Consider the following 26,163-nt stretch of genomic DNA (forward strand, 5'->3'; position numbering starts at 1 on the left):
TAAAATCATGAAACACCCTCCCTAATGCCTACATTAAACAGTCTGCAATGGTTCACAAAGGCCACTCACCACTACCGCCTCAAGGGCAACGAGGGATGGGGAATAAATGTCCATAGCCCATGAACGATTAGAAAAGTATATATTTTAGTTTATGGACCACTTCAAAGACACCTCTGGTGTGACTGTGATGCCAAATTGTCAATTAAAGTGAGGTTGTCTCAAAACTGTAGAAGCATTTAAACCAACTTCACTTCCAATGAGTCATTTTTTTAACGTATTGACTGCTGTGAAATGTCCAAATAGGTTCTTTCACAGCTTTGATGTTGCTGCTGATCTCTGTGTCTAATAAACTGAACCTGAAGGTGTGCATGAAGTAGCTAGACCCTATAAGCCATTATATAGCACTGAAACATTCACCATTAACGATTGCAAAAAATAATAAAGTTCACCCTTATACCTGATGTCATTTTCAGATCAAATATGTCAGATAAAACCTTCTCAAAGCTGAGTTGCATAGTAATTGCTTATACTTCAATGACGCCAGGCAGGAAGCCCAATATATCAGAATGCAAATTGTTACATGCAGTGAAAGAGATGTTGAAGGAAATTAAGCAATTAGGAATACAACTACTTTATAATGGGGTGGAATACATCTGAACAAAATAACACAAAGTGACCGCCTGAACACAAAGTGACCCACGCTGCCCTAAAATCAAACCATTCAGGCATGTCATGACACAGCTTTGGGTCAGGTGGGACTCAAATCCAGAACTCAGACGGAGAGTCAGACTGTTACTGTGCTACAACAATCCTGTCCACATTACCCAATATGGGCTACCACGAACACTCATTGAAGTAAGAAAGCCAGTTAACACATCAGAACAAACAGGCCTGTATTTGCTTATGTCAATCCATATTTTAGCAGTTACATTTGCCAATTTGCTTTTTATCATTGGAAATCACCAAGTTAATCCATCGGACAGAGGTCAGAGCATTGCTGGATTATTAGTGCCACTACATGCCATTGCATATCGTCCTGTGGCACAGTAGTAGTGTCCCTACCTCTGGGCTAGATGCACTTGATTCAAATATCACCTAACCCTGTCAAAATCTAAGACAATAGCTATTTTAAACTAACTGCACCATTGCATGGCATGCAGACTTAGTATCTTGACATCTCTGTACCCCACCAACTCTGCGACAGGCAGTAAGCTATACACCTCAGAGTTGTTGAATAGATATTTCTTAAAGCAATCACTGCCCTTAAATCTGAAAATAAAATTGTCTATTATCTACTATACTTTAATTAAAGCCGCAAAACAACCACAAAATCATTGGCTCAGTATCAGTACATATATGTTACCTGTCTCCAGTATAATTAAAATAGATGCATTCCCATCCACAAAATATTTAAAACACACAGTTCACTAACAACTTACTCTCTAATTTCCAATTCTTCACTGTCAAAGGCCTGCCTCACAATCCACTTGTCTTTTTCTAATTATGATACAATTATAATTATTGCTTCTTCAACCTCTCCTCTTTTTCATGTCCCTGGCCTTCAAATACACCAAAAATTTTTTCTTTTTGCATCCTCAGATTTTGCTGAGTAAATGACTTTTTTTCCCTCATTTTGAGTTTCTTAAATTTAAAGAAAAAGGATAACCAGCAAAACATTAAACAATTCTCATTACATTATACATCACAGATACTTTTCTGTGGACGGGGAAAATCAGACTTGCTATCACCAGAGAAAAGATGTGTTAGTGTGTTTGTAGTGCAAATTCTTCCAAACCTTAAGGGCATGTGGAAGATGATTATAACATAGGTCGCGGCATCAAACAAGATTAAGGATCAGAAGAAAACTTTAATATGCAGCAAGAGATACAGAAAATAGGCTCCCAGCCAAAGAGTGACTTGTTTAACTGCTTTGAAATCATGCCGGATTAATGGCCCAGATTAGACATACAGGCCAGAGGTTTCGGGAAATGCAGGTGTCCTGCCAATGGGACAGAAAGTGGGCAGTGACCTAGCACCAATAAGCAGCAACATTTTGCCAGGAGAAGGCAATTAAGTGGCTACCACCAGGTCTGTTGTCCAATGAAGCATGGAGGCCTGTCCCCCAGGCAGGATCCCTGCCAAGAAAGAGGATATTGGCAGCAAATCTCCCAAATAACCCATGCAACATGGCGTGAGTAATAGTGAGTATCCTTATTATAACAGTTAGATAATAGACCATTACCACCTGGACCAACTCCAAACATCATAGAGCACCCTGAAAGAAGACACATCCCGCCATGGAGTTTGTTGTTAAGCCGTCAGAGTTTACTCCCTCTTATTGGCCTCTTAAACGGGCTTCCAAAAGGCAATTTTCTCTGCTAGTTTTCCTATTACTGGTAAAATGGCATGACAGCTGGAAGTCATCGGGTATTCCCTCACAATGTCTCACCATGTCATTTTGCCAGCCTTCCCAATTCCCCATGCACTGCCAATGAGCTCAGAAAAATAGGACCATAGTCCTAAAGTCAGTGGAGTAGTGGAGAGTTTGGAAGAATGTTACAGGTTGCAGGGAAGCTTGGATAAACTGTAGAATTGGGCTGAGAGGTGGCAAATGGAGTTCAATGCAACTAAATGTGAGGTGATTTACTTTGGGAAGAATAACAGGAAGTCAGAGTACTGGGTCAATGAAAAGATTCTTGGCAGTATGAATGTGCAGAGAGATATTGGAGTCCATGTACATAGATCCCTGAAAGTTGCCATCCAGATGGATAGTGCTGTTAAGAAGGCATACAGTGTGTTAGGTCTCATTCGTAGAGGGATTGAGTTCTGGAGCCGCAATATCATGCTGCAACTATACAAAATGCTAGTGTGGTCACACTTGGAATATTGTGTACAGTTCTGGGCCCATATTTTGGGGAGGATGTGGATGCATTGGAAAAGGTGCAGAGGAGATTTACCAGGATGTTGCCTGGTCTGGAGGAAAGGTCTTATGAGGAAAGGGTGAGAGACTTGGCTCTGTTCTCATTGGAAAGAAGAAGGCTAAGCGGGGATTTGATAGAGACATACAAGATGATCAAAGGATTAGATAGGGTAGACAGTGAAAGTCTTTTTCCTTGGATGATGTACGAGGGGGCATAACTACAAATTGAGGGGTGATAGATTTAAGACAGATGTCAGAGGTAGGTTCTTTACTCAGAGAGTGGTAAGGGCATGGAATGCCCTACCTGCCAATGTAGTTAACTCAGCCACATTAGGGAGATTTAAACACTCCTTAGATAAGCACATGGATGATGATGAGATAGTGTAGGGGAATGAGCTGAGAATAGTTGACAGGTCGGCGCAACATCGAGGGCCTGTTCTGTGCTGTATTGTTCTATTTTCTGGGTGCAGATCAAGCTGATAAATACCCTGAAGCACTGTAAGTGCAGCATTATCAGAATGAGGCCATCATTACACTGCAAATTTACAATACAGATTGTATTTTGTCTGCTGGATTAAATATAATGTTGCAGACACCATTAGTTCAGTCACAGTGGTGTTTATTTGCCTCGTGTATGTGATGCATTAGAGCTTTGGTACTTAGTATCAATCAGCTGTAGTGACAGCCAGGACTGATGCATTTATTGGAAATCACAGCAGGCCAGGCAGCATCTGTGGAGAGAGAGATGTAAGCGTTTTGAGTTTAGATGACTCTTCATCAGAGCTGTAGTGAAATGTGGAGGGGGCACCACATATACAACAGTGGAGATGAGGGTGGTGAAATGCTGGAGAGAAAGGATGTTGATAGCGCAGATTAAGTGATTGGAATGAGCAAAACAATGGTGTGTTGAACTGCCAGATTGGAAAGAACAGACAGTACCACTGGAGATGGGGCATGGAAGAGAGGACATGGTGGCAGAGAATGTAAAAACTAAGGCTAAAAGGGAAGGAATGGGATTGAGTTCACAGTTTGAAGGTGTTGAACTCAATACTGAGTCCAGAAGGCAGTAAAGTACCTGGTCTGAAGGTGAGATGTTGTTCCTCCAGTTTGTGCTGTGATTTGCTGGAGAGTTGCAGCATGCCAAGGACACATGGGCATGCGAGCAGGACACTGTACTAAAATGACAGCTACAGGAAGGTCAGGGTCATGCTTGCGCACAGACTGGAGGTGTTCTGCAAAGCAATCACCCAGTCTGCATTTGCTTTCTCCAATGTAGAGTAGGTCACATTAGGTGCGGTGAATATAATACACGAGTTTGGAGAAGATACAGGTGAAATGCTGCTTCACCTGGAAAGACCGTATCGGCCCTTGGATTGTGAACAGGAAGGAGGTGAAAGGGCAGGTGTTGCATCTTTTGCAGTTACATGCGAAGGTGCTGTGGGGAGGAAGAGTGGTGTTGGTGGTTGAAGAATGGGCTAGGGGGTCCCTGAGGGAGTGGCCCCTGCGAAAGGCAGACTAGGTGAAGATGCGCTTGGTGGTGGCGTTCTGCAGGAGTTGTCTGAAATGGCGGAGAATAATCCTTTGAGTGCATAGGCTGGTGGGGTGAAAAGTGAAGACACGGGGGACCTGATCATGCTGTTGTGAGTGATGGGAAGAGGCAAGAACGGAACCACGGTGATAGGTCAGGTATGATTGGGGGCCCTGTCCACCACAGTGAGTGGGAAACCACAGTTATGGAAGCAGGAAGCCATGTCAGCTTCCTGACACATTTGATGTTGTGAAGAGTTCTGGTCTACATATTAGGGAAGTTGCAAAAACAATTTACCGAAGCTAGGCAGTTCTACGTAGATCAGACAGGCTGGGGCTTTTTATTTTTGAAAACAGAAGACATAACAGAGATTGGAGATTTTTTTTAATTCTTAAGGTATATATCACACAGATTTAGAAAAAATGATTCCTTTTGTGGGAAGATCCAAAACCAAGAATTATAAAGGTAGCGTCATTAAATAATTGGATTTGCAGCTCATGAACACCAATTGGTGCTGGGAAGTGCAACTTGCTGACACACAGGGGGTAGTTGAGGCAAACACTACAGGTGCATTTAAGGGGCTATTGAATGAAAATGTGGGATAAAGGAAAGAAAGTTATACTGATATGGTCAGATAAAATGGGGTAGTTGTAGGTTCTTATGAAACACAAATAATGTTGGATCAGTGGGTCAAATGGCCAGTTTCTTTATAACTACCTCAGTTAATAGACTACCAGAAGTGGCTGAGCTATCCTCTACTCTTGAGCAACGCTACTGTTGGCAAAAATTCTTTGAGGATACTGAGGATTCAGCAGTATTACTAAAGGTTCGATTGTTCTTAATTAAAAGTCAACAATATTTGCCTTTTATACATAAACATGTTTAAACAATAATCCCAGCACACCTTTCTTGTTTCTCTGTACTGAGGTTTTATTTCAATTTAATGCAACGTGTTCTTAGAAGCTGCAATTAAACACATCTTTGTTTGTGCTTTTCTTTAAATGTTGTATAGAATATTGAACAGTTTCACAAAAAAAAAATTGGCAAAGCTGAGTGTGTTCACTTTCAAACAGGCAACACAGCACATTATGGCATCAACTGCACATATAATTATGATTCAAGTCTCCTTCTGCTGTTTCTCCTCTTTCAAATTAAATAGGGCTGCCTCTTTCATGTAGACAATAACCTTTTAATGATTGGGTGAATTTACATTCAAATTATGCTTTCCAAGAATTGATAGCTTAACTTTACAAATGCTTATTCTGTACCAATTTCAATGATTGTTTTTTCTCTGAGAGCTCTCTTTTCTTAAGAGATGGCAGACAGCCTTAAAATTAAGAAGTGGTTGATTGGGACGACACAGAAATATTACATGGAAGGGAATTATTAATTAATCCACTAAGTTATTCAGCAGGACTTTTTCACTAAGACTGGGTAGAATAAGAAACTTGCAACGCAGGGAACTATCTTTGAGGCAAATATACATCGGTGGGCTGAATGGCCTGTTTTTATAGGAGTAGACTGCTCCAGTATGTATTTCCAATCTTCTGTAACAATGAACCCTTGTGCAATGGTTTCTTTTTCCATTTCTGAACCATTTCCCATGATCACCCCCACCAGCTTGCATTTACACAATTCACTTTTTAAAGGATGGAGGAGGAGTATGTGAGGATATGGAATAAAGAGGGTCACAAACAAAAAGACAGGGTTTGGAACTAAGCCCCACTGTTCTTTAAAAGACACAGCACCGGAGTGGTGAATTGAATGGCATTCTTCAGTGTTGCAAATTTCTATAATTCTATCAGGGCATCCTGATGAAGGGCTTTTGCCCGAAACGCTGATTTTCTTGCTCCTCAGATGCTGCCTGACCTGCTGTGCTTTTCCAGCACCACTCTAATCTTAACTAAACAACTAGCCTCGGTAAAAACAATGACTGCAGATGCTGGAAACCAGAATCTGGATTAATGGTGCTGGAAGTTCAGGCAGCATTCAAGGAGCAGTAAAATCGATGTTTCTGGCAAAAGCCCTTCATCAGGAATACCTGATCAGAATACTTCATCAGAAAAAACTAGCCTACTAGCTTATTTACCAGATTTACTTTAACTATGAGAAAATAAATAATGGGACGTGGCCCAGGGCAAGAAGAACCATAATGGTGAAGGGGTCCCTCTCAGGAAGGGCCACTGGACTCTAAAAGTTAACTTTGATTTCTCTTTTCAAATACAGCCAGGCCTGCTGAGCTTTTCCAGCAACTTCTGTTTTTGATTCTGATTTACAGAATCTGCACTTCTTTCAGTTATTATTTACAATGATAACGAGAGCTGTCTCAGGGTAAGAAAAGAGAAAATAGTGTCTAATGATAAAAGAGAATTAGCATTTTTGTAGCACTTTAATGTAAGCTGATTCACAAGAGAATTATAAAACTAGATTGGACATTGAAAGAAATGCCGACTCATCCTGATCTGGATGTCAGATAATTAAGCTAAACTCAAGAAGACAAATCCAGAGGAGCATAGCTATCTCAATTAGTTGTGGGGCTGTAGTAGATTACAAAGATACAGGAAGATTTGAAAACAACTATGAGAATTTTAAAACTGAAGGTTTACTGAATGGGGAATGCTAACATGGCACAAACTAACACATAAACTTGAGTTTTGAATGGCCTTACGTTTCTACAAAATTGAAAGTCAGCTAGGAGTATAGTGAAGTATTGTGCAGCAAGAAACTGAGAAGGCTTTAGCAGCAGATGAGGGATTCTCCTCAATATTTCACTTATTTTAGAATCTTCAGTTCCATCCACTCAAAAGTCTCAAACCACTTCAACCAATGAAAAGAGTGAAATGTTAAAAGGTCCATTCCTACTCACCGTTAAAATATCATAGTCCTCTGCTGTGAATGCCCACGTAGATGAGACCATCCCAGACTTTGGATGAATTTTGAATTTTCCTTCCTCGGGGCTGTCCTCAATGCTGTAGGTGACATCTGCATTTGAGCCAGCATCGTGGTCAGAAGCGATTACCCTGTAGATGGGCTGAGGCTTTGTGGAGCTCTTGCGTTCCAGCAGTCTAACATTATACAGGATTTCTGGGAACCTTGGAGCATTATCATTTTCATCCATAACTTCTACCACTACCTTTGCTGTGGACTGTCTTGGAGGAACACCATTGTCACTAACAGTCACCTGCAAAGAAACAGAAAGGGCATATACACTTTCACAAACATCAGTGAGACACACATAACCATTTCTATTCAATATCCAGAGTCACGGTTATTTTAAGTGCATCTCAGCCAAGTGATATACAGGGAAAATTAATAGTGATATTTCTTTAAAGTTCAACTCATCTCTCACACATTAAAATGACACATAGATGGATTTGATATAACTGCAAGTGTTCACATAAGAACAGCATTGGCCATGAAATGATTGCTTTCAAGTTTTCAGTAGTGAGGGTATTTCCTGATGCCATACTGCCCACATGAAATTTTTAGGTGGGAAAGATGGGAAATTGCACTTCAAATGCCCAGAACTTCCGTATAAACTGTTTCATCACTGAATCACACCAGCGTAAAACTACAGGTGGTGGTACAATACTCTTTCTGATTGCGAATGTTGAAAGTGTGAGACTAATGCTATGTATCCAAGCGACAAAAAATACCTAAACTTGTTAAAGCATCCAGTTGGAATCTGTCAAATTAAGGAGGCCCGAAATTAACCCTTTTCTCTCAAGGGATAACAGACTCAACAAATTTTAATTCACTTTAATTCCAATTCAGGAAAGAAAGCTTAGGTCTTTTTCCTGCTTTCCCACTGACTGGGGAAGACAGAAAGCACTCTAATTTGTTTTTTATGAATTGCCAACTTCCACCAGTACCTGTGGCTTGGTTTCACCAGGACAATCGGTGCCTACCCACATGTGGGCAAATGTGTGGCAGAGGTAAATGTGAAACATGTTGCAGCCCTTTGTGCTCTTGGATGTAGAGGGTGCAGGTTAGTCATTATGCTGAAGTGGGCAGAATGAAGCAAGGAACAGAAAATAAAATGATGGAAGTGTGTGTTGAAGTGTTACTAAGCACAGTCCCTGTTGATAATAGAAATATTAACAGAGAAACAAAAGTCAGGACAGCTGGTTATTTCTTTCTCCTGCTACATGAAACCTCCAAAGTATGTCGCGGTAACCTTCACCAGCCAAACTTTTGACTGCACAACAGTTTGGTAGTGGCTGGTAATGGGGCTGTGGGAACTTAGTTTTGTCATGGAGCGAGAGAAGAAAAATGGATTAGGGCCAAGGGAGGCATTAAAGTGATCAGTAGAAGTCCTGCTTTAGCAGAAATACACACCGAACAGGAAGGAGGGTGAAAAGGGTGTAGAAATCTATAGCACACTGATCTCAATAGTCTGAACCTAGACATTCTGCCCGTAGTGTTAGGTGCAGGGGTAACTGTAGGGGAATGAGTCTGGATGGGTTGTGCTTCGGCGGGTCGGTGTGGACTTGTTGGGCTGAAGGGCCTGTTTCCACACTGTAAGTAAGTAATTCCCTTGATAGCTCCAGCATGACTTTCTACATTTCCTCAAGGAAGAAATAATAAATCCTTTAGATTTTCAGACATAATATTTTTTAAAAATGGTGCTTTTATTGCTCAGCCTGCCCACTGTCTTACCTATGATGGTATGATGCCTCTGGCCATATGATGTCTCAGTGTAGAGACAGCTAATCTGATGGCCTCATTCTACTCACCTCTAGGGTGTGTTCATTTCTTTTTTCACGGTCCAGCGTGCGCATTGTGGTGGTGATGAGACCTAGAATCAAAAACAAGAAAATGATTCTGTGTAAGATATGTTCTGAAGGTGAAAGCAAAAACCATTTCAATCAAAGCTTTACAGGATGATTCACATTTGCTGAATTAAAATGGGTCCATCTGCTGGCAGCTTCAATATGGTTTCCCTATCTATTTAAGAATAGAAATTCCTGAGGTAACTAAACAGTCCAATGCGAGATCTGCACACCTAGCCACTGGTGAGGCCGGTGACATTTGAAGAAGTGGGTGTTGGGATTTTCTTGGGCTTTCACCTGGTCTTTCCATTATTGATGGCTGGCCTCCATCTGGGCCAGTCAGAGATGCTAGAAATGCCTGGCACCTTCACAGATGCTCCTTTGCCAATTTGGATATTTGGACTTGGAAAATAAGCTCTCAATCCATTACAATGTCACAAGCAAGTACAGATGAAAATTACAACTCTGAGATTCAAACTTTTTGTCTGTATTAAAACATTGTAGTCAAGCTCGCTACTTTAATTTGGGTAATTTTATACTTATTGAAACAAATTGCAAAGTTATGGTCTGGGCTACCTGCTTAAGAATGTGCTTGAGTGGTCTGGCCTAGTCCATTACAAATTGGGGGCTCTTTGCGGGATTTTAAACAGTGAGTTGTAGGCGCTAATGACGTTACTTGGGTGTTGGTTTGGTTGGGTAGACAAAGTTTGGGATAGTAATGGCTTTCAGTCGGCAAAAGTTTTCTGGAAGTGGAAACGGTAACTTTGAAAGATTTGCAAAAAGTAAATAAGACCAAGCTGCAGGAATTAGCAGAGAAGCTGGAATTGGATCTGTCTGTTAATTACAGCAGTAGCTTAGCATTTAAACTTGTTGGAGAAACCATCAGAATCTATAGAGATGGCAAGAATTCAATTGCAAATGAAGCAGTTTGCGTTAAAAGGCGAGAGATAAAGAAAGGGCAGCAGAAATGAAACAGTTTGAGTTATGATTAAAAGCAGAAGAGAGAGAAAAAGAGAGAGCTTTTGAACTTCAAAAACTGGCACTTAAAAAGGAAAGGCAGCTTAAAAGGCTGGAGATAAAGGCTGAGGGTAGGCTCAGTGAGGAAGAGAGTGAGGATGAACAAGCCTTTGGTAACCAGAAGAAGGGCTGAAGAAGGGCTCATGCCCGAAATGTCGATTCTCCTGCTCCTTGGATGCTGCCTGATCTGCTGTGCTTTTCCAGCAACACATTTTCAGCTCTGATCTCCAGCATCTGCAGTCCTCACTTTTTCCTGGTAATCAGAAGCCCAGTGAGAAACTGTTTAAGTATGAATAAGCATTGCCTACATTTGCTGAGAAAGATGTGGAAGCCTTTTTCTTCTCATTTGAAAAGGTGGCTAAACAAATGCAGTGGCCAGTGGCAATGTGGGTTGTGTTGATCCAAATAAAACTTGCAGGTAGGGCTAGTAAGGTATTCACATCACTGTCAGAGGAAGTACCTGGGGAGTGTGAGGAGGTGAAAAAAAGCCATTTTAAGTAGCTATGAGCTTGCACCAGAAGTTATAGACAACGTTGTAGGAATCTAAGGAGGGACCCTGGTCAAACCTATAATGAGTTTGAAAGGATCAAACAGAGTAATTTCAATAGATGGATAAGAGCTTTAAAACTCGAGCAAAACCATGATGCCCTCAGAGAGGTAATTATTTTGGAGGAATTCAAAAATTCACTGCCTGAAGTACTGCAAACTCATGTGGAAGAGCAGAGAGTTAAAACAGCAAGGTTAGCAGCTGAAGTGGCTGATGATTATGAGCTGGTTCATAAAACACGGTTTGGCTTCCAGAATCAATTTCAATCCATGAGGGATAGAAATTGGGGCAAAGACAAATCCTCACGTGGAAAGGGAAAGGTAGATCTCAGTGAAGATCATAAAGATAATTTATCACAGGGTACAAAAGAAACCCTTGAAGGGGACAAAGAAGTTAAAAAGGTCCAGTGTTTCATTGTAATAAAATGGGCCACACAAACTCATGTTGGTGGCCGAGGAGAAAGCAAGGTGTAGGAAAACCAGACAAGCCTGGAAGTTTTGTTGGATTAGTAACAAAAAGCACAATGGAAGTTAGATAACTGCCTCAGAGTGTACAAGATGATCAGAGGTTGGTTAAGGAGGACATGCCAGATCTGCTTAAAAAATATACATGCAATGGTAAAGTTTATTCACATAGGCCAGGAGCAGTAGGTAAGGAGGTTACAATATTAAGGGACACAGGATCCTCTCAGTCAGTAATGCTGAAGGATGGGGAGATATGTATTCCTGAGGGACTATTGCCAGAAAAGGTACTGGTAACAGGAATTCATGGTGAGACAAGAAGTGCTGAATTGTGCAAAGTGAGGCTAGAGAGTCCAGAGAAATGTGGAGAATTTGTGGTGGGATGGCTTGCTGCCTACTCTAGTTGAAAAGCCAGTGGAGATGCAGGCAACTGAAGACATGAAGAATGTCTTTCCAGGAATTTTCCCTGCTTGTGTGATCACAAGATCACAGACGCACAAGATGAAGCAGGAGAGATCAAAAGACACATACAAGGGGAAGCTGACATCGCTTTTTCAGAAACTTTCTTCAGTCAGATAAGTGGAACAGAGCAGGAGCAAATAGGTAAACATGCAAGTTCCTTTAGCTCTGATTAGAGCAGAAAGATGACTTAAAAAGGTTGTATCAAAAGGCATTTAAAGAGAAGGAGAGTGAATGCATTCCTGTGCTTTATTATTTAACAAATGATGTCTTAATGAGGAAATGGGCAGATTTTCATCAAATTGTTTTGCCAGTAGGGTTTAGAAAGGAGGTGCTGCGAGTGACGCATGAGCTACCACTTGGAGGTCATTTAGGGGTGAGGAAAACACAGGCTAAAATACAAAGGCATTTTTACTGGCCTGGACTGCAGAAGGATGTAGGTGAATTTTGCCAAATGTGTCATACATGTCAGCTAATCAGAAAACCACAGGCAGTAATAAAACCTGCACCTTTAATACGTAATCCAGCATTTGAGGAAACTTTCACAAGAATCTTTATTAATTGTGTAGGTCTACTACCTCAAACAAAAAATGGGAATTAGTATTTATTAAAAATAATGGATATGCCGACTAGGTTTCCAGAGGCAATCCCATTACGCATCATCACAGCTAAAAGGGTTGTAGAAGAATTATTTAATTTTTTTACTAGATACGGACTACCAATAGAGATCCAGTCATATCAAGGATAAAACTTCACATCCAAACTATTCAAGGAGGTTAGGGATAACTTGGGAATAAAACAATTCAAATCTACTGCGTACCATCCGGAATCGCAGGGAGTGCTAGAGATATGGCATCAAACATTAAAAACCATGTTAGGAGCTTATGGTCAGGATTATCCAGATGATTGGGATAAGGGAGTTCTGTTTGTACTTGTTGCAATCAGAGATGCACCAAATCAATCGACCAAATTCAGTCCATTTGAATTAATATTTGGGCATTAAGTAAGAGGACCATTAAAATTGATTAAGGAGAAATGAATATGTCAGAATTCAGAGATCATCCATTTGGGACTATGTGTCACATTTTAGAGAACGATTCAATAGAGCTGGAGAGTTGGCTAGACAGCATTTAAAAGTATCACAGGATACAATGAAAAAGAAAGCAGTTAAGAAATCACAAATTCACAATTTTGCAACTGGGGATAAGGTATTGGTGTTGCTTCCAGTCACAGGTGAGCCTTTAAAAGCCAGGTTTAGTGGACCTTATCAAATTGAGAGGAACGTGAGTGAGGTGAACTACTTGAGAAGTAGTTAACTACTTGTGTTTAGATAGGGAAGGAAAACAAGAGGAAAAGGTGTTACTGATTACAGCACAGAAGGAAGAACCAAGTTCAGAGGATTCTGAACTGGACATTCCTGAAATCAAATGGAACAATGAGGAAGTTGTCAAAAATTAGGATAAATTATTGAGTTACCTTCCGCAAGAAAATCGAAATGACCTGAAAGAGTTATTACTATCACATGGGGAGATACGTGGAAATAAACTGGGAGGTACTAACCGAAATGTGCATGATGCAGATATAGGAGATGCTGTTCCGATTAGCAACATCCTTATAGGCATATCTCTCTAAAGTTGGCACAGGCTCAGAAGGAGATAGAGCGCATGCTCCATTGGTACAATCGAAATGAGTTACAGTGTCTGGAGCTCACCCATAGTCACGGTGCCAAAGCCAGATGGTATTCAACGGTTATGTGTGGACTATCGCAAAGTCAATACCATTACAAAGACTGATGCATATCCAATTCCATGGCTGGAGGACTGTGTCAAGAAAGGGGGACAAGCAACTTACATTTCTAAGTTAGACATGCTCAGAGGCAAGTACCTCTGTCTGAAAGAGCAAAAGCGATTTCAGCTTTCGTAATGCCAAATGGACTGTATCAGTTCAAAGTCATGCCATTTGGTACGAAAAACGTTCCAGCCACATTTCAGAGACTGACTCATAAGGTCATTGCCAGAAATACCCAACTGTGTGATGTATATTGATGACCTGGTGATTTTAGTCACTCATGGAAGGAACACTGACAGCATTTATCGGACTTGTTTGATCGACTTTGGAAGACAGGTTTGGTAGTAAACCCAGCTAAAAGTGAATTTGCCAAAGCCCAAGTCACCTTCCTGGGCCAGGTGACTAGACATGGACAAATGACCTATGGGATGCAAAAATGAAAGTAATTGGAGAATTTCCTGCACGGTCGACAAAAACAAAGCAGTACTACAGTTCCTGGGGTTGAGTGGATATTACTGAAAGTTTGTGCTGAACTTTAGCAGTGTGGCTGCTCCACTCACTGAATTGTTAATAAAGGGCGAGAGGTTTCAGTGGACAGAGTACTGTTAAAAGGCATTTGACAGCCTAAAAACTGTGTTAACCCCTGCCCCGGTATTAGCCACACCAAACTATACAAAGCCTTTTAAGGTGGCTATCGATGCCAGTGATGTGGGTGTCGGTGTGGTGCTCCTGCAGGAGGAATAACGAGGGAATAGAAAGACACATTGGGTAATTTTCAAGGAAGTTGAACATTCATCTACAGAAATATTCAACGGTTGAGAAAGAGACTTTAAGCTTGGTGTTGGCATTACACCATTTCAGTGTTTATACTCCCAGCAATGCATCTGAAACAATCGTACACATTGATCATAACCCATCCATATTTGTGGAAAGATTTAAGGACAAAAATGCCAGACTGTTCAGATGGAGCTTGTGGTTGTAGCCATTCAATTTGACAATTGTGCATGTGGCAGGTCGCGAAAACCTAATTGCCGATGCGTTATCGAGACTCAAATGAGATATGGGGGCATTCGGTGGTGGGTGTGCTACAGCCTGAATTTGCATGTTTATAGTTAGTATAGTGTATATGTGTATATATAGACTACTAACTGGGTTTTTGAAGGTTTTAAAAACAAAGTTATCTTTTGGTATTGATGGTTCATTTTTTAAGGGGGGAGATGTCTCTTTTTTTCGAAAAGCTCTTCCTTTTTTCAAGGATACTATGTCCTTGGTTTTCTTCAGAGGGTTAATGAACTGCTCTCGGTGCTGATTAGACTGGTTTGGTGCAGAGATTAAAGGGTATTGAGAAGCCTTTTTTGTTTCTATGTAAATAGATGAGACTTCAGGCCAAAATGGTCATGTTTTAAAAGTGACCTGTATAATGAAAGGGGAGTGGTCAGCTCTCTAGCAGGGCCATTTAGTTCAGTTCAGAACTGGTTGGAAGTTCAACAGTGAGCCGTGTGGAAACAAACAATCTCTCTTTCTCTCTGCCCTTCTAACTTCAACCTGTAAGCATGTGTTCCATTTGTACTGGTTTTTAATGGGGTTTGCTTATTGGGAGTGTTGTGTATATTCAGATTAGCATAATTAAGTCTAGTTTGGATAGACTGAGTTCTGGAGGGGTTCTTTATTCTGTTCTTTGTGTTTCATTATGTAATTTTATGAATACATTTTTGTCTGTTTTAAAACCTGGTAGTCAACCTAGCTACCTTACTCCAGGTAATTTTCACTGTACACTTACCAAAACAAATTGCAAAGTTATGGCATGGATTGCCTGCTTAAGAATATTTTGAGTGGTCTGGCCTCCTTCATAACAAAAGAAACATGGCAGTCAATTTGTATATGCAACTAAACCCTGCAAATGATAATCCCATAATGACAAGATTATTAGTTTTAATTATGTTGGTTCAGCATTAATATTGGTCATGACACTGGAGGTAATTCTGATAAATCAAAATATGGCCATGTAATCTTTTGCACCCACCTAAGACAGCAAAGTTGGTTTCAGTTCGACATCTTGTTGAAATATTGCCATTTCTGACACTACAACACTCCATTTTGCACTGAAAGATCAGCCTGAAATTTGTGATCAAGTCTCCAGAGTGGAACTCTGAACCCACAGTATTCACAACCAGGGGTAAGACTGCCACCAACTGAATTGTGTTTAATCATGTACCACCTATTCGTGCTGCACATAGCAGCTAGGCACTTAGTGATAAACAATAAAGTGTGCAGATGTGTTTGTTACTGCTGCAACTTGATACCTTTCCAAACCTTGTCTAAACAGAGAAAATGGAAAATCAAATTGCTGATTTATTTTGCCCATGAATTAACCTGTTCTTGTTTCCTGGCCCCAGGCAATGTTAATATCATCTACAAAAACCAAAAAGAGAATGAGAGATGAGTAACTGTTGTATCAAATTGACATAGAATATGTTTAAAGGACAGTACTGTAGTATGCTGTGACGGTGGAGTTGCAGTTTTTTCTAACATAAGAGATGCTTAGCTGACCACAAATGTCTGAGCGTATCCTAATGTTCATCAAAGATACCTTAAAGCACAACAAACAAAAACCGCGGAAAGGAAGTAGTTCATGATGGTACATTTAGCTGAAATAATGCAAGTTGTATCTTGCTTGAATTTGAAACTAGGAGCCATAGTTTAAAATAAGGGGTCACCCATTTAAAACTGAAATGAGGAAACATATTATTCTCTCAGGGGGTTGAAAGTCTTTGGAATGGCTTTCTTGAGTGATTGCAGAATCTTTAAATACTTTTAAGGGAGAATTGGATTCTTATTTATCAAGGGGAAAGATTATTGGGGTTATACAGGAGCGTAGAGTCAAGGTTAAAATCAGATCAGACATGAACTTATTGAATTGTGTTACAGACTTGAAGGGCCGAATGGTCTTACTCTTATTTCTTGTTCGCATATTTGTAACTGGTAAGCGCAGATTATTTGTGAAGCAATTGCGATCAGACTTTCTGATAAACGCTAATAATTTGATATTGTAATTGGAAGAGCAACATTTTAACATTTACTCATGACAGTAAATTTGACGATGTGGCATAGCAACTACGGAAGGTGACATGAACCAACTGCAACAAGTTATAGATAGATTGGCAGACAATGAGTGAAAGGAATTTAATCCAGAGAAGTGTTATCTAACACACTGTTGGAAAGTAAAAAGGCTGGATATGCATAACCTACCCAAAGCAGGCGAGCAGTTCCATTTGCTAAATCATATTCTACTCCATTGCCTGTTTCCTTTAAGCCACATTCTGTACACAATAGGGAATCTGGCAAGATTACACTCATCGAAAATGAGTCCACTGCTGCAGAGGAGGAACCAGCAATGATGCTGTCGAGGGCATCCACTGCAGTCCCAGATCACAGAGAGAACAACTTCAAGAGGGTGGATTTTCTTGCTGCTATTTACAATAAAAGCTGGAGACTACTCAAGACGTTTGACTTTTAAACATCTAGGATCATTATTAAGGAAATGTAGGCCTCTACTAAATGTTTCTATTACTCTATAATAACCTGATTTGACTTCATTATTTTGCCACCATTCCCTAGATGTCATCAACAGAACAGTGGTAAGAAGGAAAATCAGCCAGCCTACTCCCATTTATATATGGTAAATGGTGAAAGGCAGCACACTTGAAAAGCTGATGTCAGAGAAGGCACTCACTGTTAAGCGAGAGGCCTTATTTTCACATTGTTTCTGCCTGAGTTGCAGTAGAATAATGGAGGCTATTGTGTGGATATCAGTGTGTAGACAAGATCAGAGTCTCCACTGATAGCTTCCTTCATTGGATAACTTACCAGGACTCATTGCCTAGTCTCATTCAAGAAGAATGGTCAAGTGGTTGAAGAGATTGACAATTGTTGATGCTCATGGAATAAATGTATCACCAAGGGTTGATACCACTAAGACAGGAAGGAAATGGAATAAAGAAAGAAAGGTTCAACAAGAAGGGCCTTTTCTCCATTCCAAGCAAAACCACAGATTTATATTTCCTGGAGACTAAAAGAACTGATTTCACACTCCATTTGTCTGTTATCACGCTGCCAATCTTGACTCACCTGAACACAACTATAAACAGGCATATAGGTGTATAATGAAGTAAAGAATAATTCTTTTGTTTCCTCCTAAGCAGGGTTCTTATGAAGAGTTAAATTTAGGATTGGATGATTCTCACCCGATACTGTTCATAAGAATAAATACATGGAAAATATTTCAAGCAGGCATAATGAAATTGTCAGTGACCAATGACATTGTTGATTCCAAACATTGACCTAACCTGAATAAATTCTAATATTTATCATCATAAAATGCCTCAAGCTCAGTGAGTGACTTTATTTCAATGAACTCTATTTGTGAACATGGAAAAAAGCCTAGGTGAATTGGGGGTGGCACAGTGGTTCAGTGGTTAGCAATGATGCCTCATAGCATCATAGACCCAGGTTCGGTTCCACCCTTGGACTGTCCGTTTGCACATTCTCCCTGTGTCTGTGTGGGTTTCCTCCTACAGTTCGAAGATGTGTAGGTTAGGGTGGATTGGCCATGCTAAGTTTCGTATAATGTCCAAGGATGTGTATGTTAGGTTGATTAGCCATGGGAAATGCGGGGTTATAGGGTGGGTCTAGGTGGGATGCTTTTCAGAGGGGCGGTGCAGTCTCAATGTGCCAAATGGCCTGCTTCCATACTTAGCTGTATTGCACAGCTATTAAATTATAATTACATCATCATACTGTATCAGGACAGAGTTAAGTCAAAGGAGGTCTGATAATTTACTTAAGGTGTAATATGAAGTATCACTAGCTACCCATGGCACCACCGGTAGAAACAAAATTCTTTGTCAAAAGTTTCATATAAAGCAGAGGCTTTGTGAATAAACAGGAAACTCTTAAATTATAGTCTTTCAGGAGGATTGCCTAACTTGACTTGATGAAAGATCAATAAGGCAGGGCATCAGGAAACCACAAAACCAACAAATGCAAAAAGAGACATAATGATATGGGAATCATAAATGGGAAAGAATTGGGAAAGAAGAAGATAGAGATAAATGGAAAGGGAAGCTGTGGAGTCTGATAACATATTCAAATGTAAGCAATTTAGTGGAGTTGTGAATTTCACAATAGCAAAATTTCTCATCATTTGGGATGTTATCAGCAAATAATCTGCTTCATTCATTAAGTTTTTAGAAAATAAATCAAACTTGAAAATTTTATGGCTGACTATAAAACAAGTCTCTTTCTGCTTTCATGATTTTACTAATTAACCATTTTCCTTGCGGCAGACAATTGCCTTGTTGAGAGTTTTTTCATTGACTCATACACTGATGTTCAGTAATTTTGTAAATTATTGTTATTCATAAGTCTGATAACAAGAGTCATTAAGTTGACATCAACATTGGCAAGAATTGTTTTTATATAAACAAGTTAGCTTCACAATTAGCCTTATTAATTGATGCAAATTGTTTCAGTTTCAAATTCCAAATTAAACTATTAAACAAAACTATAATTATATTCCATCATAAAACACAGTAAAGCATTCCAATATGTAAAGATCCTGTAATATGATTTCACCATCTACATAGAGCTTTAAGACGCCAAATCTCATGGAGTTTTACACAATTAACTATGTTTAAATTGCAGAAGTGGTTGGTATAGAGAGCAACAGTGCAAGTGAATTGTTAGCTTAAATGAAAGAATGAAGAAGTTGTTTGACTTGATTTAGCTGGTGGTGCAAGGTAATATTGCCCAGGGCGGGAAAATACTTATCTACGAAAATGACAGACAAAAAGCAAAGAATAGCTGTCCCATCAAGCCTGCCCAGGTTCATGGTGGACACAAACTGCAACCAAACACTTTGTACTCTCTTTCAACCTTGTTCCTCCATAGACATGTAATCTCTGATAGTTAGCTTGGGTAATGTTTGAAGGGAAGAAAAGACAGCCTGCTCCTGTGCTATTCGTTATCTAGATCAGAAGATCCAGGTTCAATTCTGTATTTCTGTTAAATAAAAAGCTGATCACAGCCAGTAATTTGCCTCAAGGAAAAGACAATTATTCTATCTCCAGTTCTCGCTCTTAACACTTGTCAATTTTGAGTCAATGTTTCCCTACACCCACAAGCCCTTGTAGCATATTTGTTACATTGTTCATTCTTTTTATCATTATAGTCTTTCATCATACCAAAGTCAAAATATAATTATGGATGAGAAAGACCATTCAGACAATCTTCCATCTTAATCACTCAAAGAGTTCCTAACATTGCAATCATGAACCCCATTTTCATTGTGTTATTGTTCCAACATGTTTGTCTTCATTGTTCAACCTGGAATCTTATTCAACATGTTATTCATTTATTTTGTATGAAAAATAATTTTCTGATGACTACTTAGAAAGAACCTTACTCCAGTTTCAATCTGCGCCCTTCTGTTTCATTCCTGCAGTTTAAGTTAAAATAGCATTCCGGGTTAAATTTTTCTTTACCTTGAATCCAGTCTGCACCACTTAAAACACTCATCTTAAAAGTGAGCAGAATTTTATTTCAGCCAAAAAACTATAACCATTATCTTCTCGCATCAGTCTCAAAAGCTGCAGGTTATTGTGTCATAGATGTCTATTAATTGAGGGCATAAACCACAGACATCTAAACAGAACTGGAAGCCATTAATATCGTTCAAGCTTTAGGAATTCTTCTCACTCAAAATCATGGCAGAATCTGTGTTGCAGGAGGAAGGTGGAAATCAGAGAGGTCTTGTGAATTGATATTACTGGAACCAGAGAAATTGATAGGGATTCGAGAAACACAGAAAATATAGGCTCCTCAGAGACTCACATAATAAGAACATCATAAGGCAAATCACTGACTAAACCAAACCTGCTTGAGAACCAGCCCTTTCACTGACAAACTGAGCAGCTCTGAATAGTGTAAACTGTAGATCCATTCTTGGCCACTTGGCCCCAGTGATCCCGATGCATTATCTGCCAGCTGTGAAGCCTCAATGGTCAGTGCACTCAATAATAGCTGCCAGAAAGGTGGGAGAACTGACCTTTGCAGAATATTCAGCGAACACTGTCAAAGGAGAACAGGGAGGCCACTCTCAAAATGAACAAGTATTCATGTGTGATTTTTCTAAGTTGCATTAAGTTCTGGAGAGCGGCGACTGATAAACTATAAGCAATAAAGGTTGGAGTTTTATAAGATGTCATTGAAAATCTAGACAGGTTTTTACAAAGGTTGATCTGAGGCACTTAAAAATGATGGGTGGGACCTGATTCTGGATTCTGTTCCAGATTGCCTCTACGTAAATGCTTGGCTAAACCCCAAGACTCACTAATGGATCAACTCAGCTGGGATCAGTTTATAAAGGCGGAAGTGTTACAGTTCACTATTTTTTTATGATTCAGACTCATGCTGTGGGCCATCATTGCCTGAGTCAGTATTGATTGCCTATTCCTAATTGCCCTTGAAAAGGTTGTGGTGAGCTGCCTTCTTGAACTGCTGCTGTCTGTGTGCTGTAGGCACTATCACAGTGCTGTTAGGAAAGGACATTCCAGAATTATAACCCAATGACGGTGAAAGAAAAGCACTACAGTTCCAAGGCAGGATGGAATGTGGCAGGATTGGGAACTTGGAAGTGTGGTGTTCCCACACTGCCCTTGCAACTGCTGCCCTTGTCTTCTATGTGCTTGAGTTAGTTTGTGAAGGGTGCCATCAAAAGAGCCTTAGTGACAGGTTTTGCGCATTTAGGAAGTGGGTTACTTGCTGGAATTTATAGCCTCTGACCTATTCTTGCAGCCACAGTATACAAATGGCTAGCCCACTTCTGTTTCTGGCCATGCCGTTGATGATGGGGATTTGGTAATGGTAATGCCATTGAATGTCATGGGGATATGGTTAGATTCTCTGCTTTTGGGTGTGAGCATTGCATTTATGTTACTTGCCACTACTCAGCCTAAATCTGGATGGTGTATTAGTCTAGCTCCATGTGGATATGAACTGTTTTGATACTAATCACAAGCGCAACTGAATATTGTACAATCATCAGTGAATATCCCAAACTCTGACCTTAAGATGGAAGATGTATCATTAGTAAAGACAAGATGATGATAAGTATAGATACAGTGGATAGCCAGAGACTTTTTCCCAGGGTGGAAATGGCTATCTCAAGGGGGCATAATTTTAAGGTGAATGGAGGAAGGTTTAGGTGAGATGTCAGAGGTAGGTTCTTTACCCAGAGAGTGGCGATGCATAGAATGCACTGCCAGTAATAGCAGTAGAGTCAGATACATTAGGAACATTTAAGTGACTCCTGGATTGGCACATGGATGATAGTGAAATGAAGGGTATGTAGGTTAGTTTGATCTTACAGTAGGATAAAAGGACAGCATAACCTCGAGGGCCAAAGGGCCTGTACTGTGCTGTACTGTTCTATGTTCTAAAGCACCTGAAGATGCTTGGGCCGAGGACTCTAATTTGAGGAATGCCCGGAACAAGATTGGCCCACCTTCTAATTACAGATCCCCTACTCGTCTACCTCTGCAGGCAAAAATATTGTTTGTGGAGACACATATCTGCAGAGTTGAGAAATTTCCTATTTGAAGCTTCCCATCTCATTAGCGAGAAACAGACACACATTGTTGAGTCTTTCCTCACAGCTCAGATTCTTGACATTGAAACTAGTCTAATGGATCTTCTTAGAACTGCCCTAAGCACTTGAATGTTCCTCTTGCCTTTTGCTATTTATCTGGAGGTGGTATTTAAGGTCTGGTTTGCTAACAGCACAATAGGTTTGATCATCACCTCTGCTAATTTACATGCTGTGGTTTTGACTGTGTTGTGCAACGTTTTATTGGTTTTGTTGACTACTGCTCTGCGATGGGTAGACATGTTTAAATTTGTATCGATGAAGACTCATGAGTTTCTGTAATCTCATCTGTAGCTGATTCAACACAATACATCTATAATTTCCTTCCTACGTACAGAACTTCACATTTGTCTGCATTAGTTTCCATCTGTCTGTAATGTGGCCACGAATATACTCAACGGAAATAAAAATTGAAAGAGATGTAAAATGTGCTTTTCTCACTTGTTATATAATATTGTATAAGGTCAACACCTCCAATATTTTGTTGCTGACACGGAGATCACCTACTTTAGCCATTAGGGTCACTTGTTGAAATATAACTCCGTAGCTTGCGACCTGCTTATAAATCACTGCTTCACAGTCTTAGGGAGTGACTAGGTTGAGCAAACTCAAAAGCACAGCAGCAAGTGACTCCTATGTTTTATAGACTGCAACACTATAAGATATAGGAACTGAATTAGGCCATTCAGCCCATCGAGACTGCTCCACTGCTTGAACAAAGCTGATATGGCCTTTGATCCCCTTATAAATCGAGATTCCAGTGGCCTGCCATAGCAGTCACTCGGCAAGAAGTGGTAGCCCCTCCGTGGCCCGGTGTGGTGGTCTCTCGGTGGCCCAGTGTGGTAGTCTGTCAGTGGTCCAGCATGGTGGTTTCTTGGGCTGGCATGGTGGTCTCTCAGCAGTACATAGTAGTCCCAGTATGCCCTGGTGTGGCCTCAGCTTGGACCTCCAGTCTGGAGGTGATTCCTCAAAGTGGCTAAGCACTTAAGAAATATTGTAACAACTGAACTTTCAGCTTTATTTCTTTATTTTCTATTCTAAACTGAGAAGGTCTGCAACGTGTACCTTTTAACCTTATTTCATATGTTTTATGCTAAACTATAATGACTGCAATGTTTAACATTTAACATTGTTCTTTCTTTCTACCTTGCCCTTAAGATTCTGTACCTAGATACTTGTACCCAAGATGGCACCTTGTGTGGTGACATTGTACACTTTTCACTGTATTCTTGTACTTTTGTACTTGATTACATGTGACAATAAAGTCAAAATCAAACATCACTGTCACTTAGTGGCTTGGCCTTCAGTGTTCTGCGGCAATGAGTTCTACAGATTCACCACCCTCTGGCTGAAGAAATTCCTCTTCATCTCAGTTCTAAAGGGTCATCCCTTCATGCTGAGGCTGTCTCGGGTTCTAGTCTCCCTGACTAGTGGAAACATCTTTTCTGCATTCATTCAATCAGGCCTCTCAGTATTCTGTAAGTTTCAATGAGATCCCCCCCTTATCTTTCCACCTAAACAACGAGAATGCTACATCTGAAACTGGGTGCTATACTCTCAGAAAATTAAGGCCTTCTGGCATGAGGAGCAACAGCTTACACAGGATGAGTAGAATGCTGGGTATCAGAAGTGAGACATGGGACACAAAAGAGAAGGGTTCATGACCCTGAGCACAATATCCAAGGCAGATTCAAAACTAGCTGGACATGGCTGAGCATGAGTACCGAAGTAGAGCATGCCTGTCTAGACAGATGGTCACAGATAGCTGCACCCTTCAGAGTGCCAATTTCTGCGGAATCTCACAGGCAGTTATGCACCAGTGCATCAGCCAGGTGGCAGATGCACTCTTTGTCAAATTTGAACAAAACATCAGAGTTACAAGCCATGGGGCATCACAGGCTCAGACAACACTGGGCCTTGTGCATAGAGTTGGTGCCTTGCAGTATCCTCCTGAAAGGGCCTCCGTCACGGGGGATGGCCTGCCATACTGTCCAGCACATGGCCAGCCTGAGAGGTGTGGACCTTGAGAACGGTGAGGCTCTGGAAGGGGACAGCTCATCAATTGAAGGAGCAGGAGGTAAGAGAGGAAGAGGATTTGAAGACAGAGGGAAATGATGCTGAACAGAGAGGTGCCCTGCTGCATGAAGAGGTGGCCCTAACCTTCCAGCCTCCAGGGAGATGACCTCTTCTTCCTCATGGATCTCAGATCTCCAACTCCTTTTTGAAATTGTGTTTCCTTGTAATGTCAGAGGAAACTTTGGTGAAAACATTTTTTCCATGACAACCAGAAGATTTAGTGATGTCCGCATTAGGTATCTACATCAGTCCCCCACTTGCTCTGACCCACTTCCACTCTGGTCTTAATAGGACAGAAACTGCATTTATTTCGGGGGTCCACCCCATTAAAATATGAACTTCAGACAGCTTCCCACCAGAGGCTGGTTTCTGACACAAACACAATAACCTTGTAATGACAAGTTCCAGACTGTTTTTCACAAATGCAAATTTATATTCCAAGTCAAAAATGTACCTTCTGGATGCTGCTAACCATGATTATTAATCTATTTCTTTGACATTATTTAAGGAGAAATATTCTGCAGAATTTTAGTAAATTATACAAGAAATCAGGAAAATAATCCATAAAATCAGTACTGCCCAAAACAAACAAAAAAATAGCATTTTGTATTGTTGCCAGACATAGTAAATACACAAATGGTCAGGACTACAATAGTCAGTCAGCAATCCATATAGAATTTATCTGCAGAGATATAGCATCACCTTCATTTGGACAATATGAGGCTTAATTGGAGGTCATCTATGTAAAGTTTAATGGACCATAATACAGTGGGCCAGAGAAGCCTATTCATAATCATTCAGTGTCTAAAAGTTCATGAGTCACTGAAAACTACCATGCAGGTGCAGCAAACAATCAGGAATTTTGGTGCTATATCTTACTCTATTTGGCCAGTAATGTTGAGTTTTTTTGAGAATTATTCACTGTGAGGCCTAGTGGGTTTTCTCACCATATTTTTCCAAAGCTCACTTCATTAACTACCTATCCCACCCCCCATGGCATCCCTCACATCTGACTGCAGTCCCATCTTACCAGATGCCATTCCCAGATCTCCTCACCACAGCTGGGATATCCCAGAATTCACCGGTATCTCTTATGCCTGAGCCATCTTTGAAAGCCCATGGTGCAACTTGACAAGTGCTGTTAATAAAGAGCTGCCCTGCAATGGTTCCTAACATTTGTCCTGGATATTGCAGACAAGGGGATATCAGCACCCTCTCCACTGGAGATCCTGCTGCAGATGGTGCATTTCTGCTTCAGCCAGGATCAGTAATGGAGACAATGACATCAGACCATGCCAACCTAGTTTGAGACTCAGCACCCATGGACCAGTCAAACCAGGAACATTCCTTGTCACAGTGGACATTTCAGCACTCTGCAATAGCATCCCCCACAATGACAGCATCGTGCCAACAGCCTCAGTACTCAACACCAATAATGCCAAACTCCGAGCGCCATCCTAAACTCATCCACTTTATCCTTGACCACAGTGTTTTCACCTTTGACAACCACGTCTTCATCCAGACACAAGGAACAGCCACAGGGACCAACTTTGTACCCCAATATGCCAACACTTTCATGCACAGGTTCGAACAAGATATCTTCTCCACACAGGACCTCCAACCAACACGAAACACCAGGTACACTGACTACAGCTTCTTCCTCTGGACCGATGGCAAGGTGTCACTGAAATAACTACACAGTGATATCAATGAGTTTCATCCCACCATCAAACTCACCATGGACTACTCTCTGGTATCTGTCTCATTCTTGGACACATGCATCTCCATCAGGGATGGGTACCTCAGCACCTCACTCTCCTGCAAACCCATGAATAAAGTCACAATGCTACACTTCTCCAGCTTCCACCCAAAACATATTAAAACAGCCATC

At 40.6% G+C, this 26,163-nt stretch overlaps 1 protein-coding gene across 2 annotated transcripts in view; it reads right to left on the reverse strand.

Annotated features, from left to right (window-relative positions):
* Nucleotides 1-26,163, reverse strand: part of LOC140491952 (protocadherin Fat 1-like) — a 157,869-nt gene that overhangs the window by 67,032 nt on the left and 64,674 nt on the right. For both annotated transcript variants that reach the window (XM_072590458.1, XM_072590457.1), the window contains exons 4-5: nt 9,185-9,246; nt 7,315-7,629 (exon numbers count right to left, since the gene is read on the reverse strand). In XM_072590458.1, coding sequence (XP_072446559.1) covers nt 7,315-7,629; nt 9,185-9,246 — 377 coding nt within the window. The remainder of the gene's footprint in view (nt 1-7,314; nt 7,630-9,184; nt 9,247-26,163) is intronic.

Source organism: Chiloscyllium punctatum, chromosome 20 (genome assembly GCF_047496795.1).
Source record: "Chiloscyllium punctatum isolate Juve2018m chromosome 20, sChiPun1.3, whole genome shotgun sequence".
Taxonomy (NCBI): domain Eukaryota; kingdom Metazoa; phylum Chordata; class Chondrichthyes; order Orectolobiformes; family Hemiscylliidae; genus Chiloscyllium; species Chiloscyllium punctatum.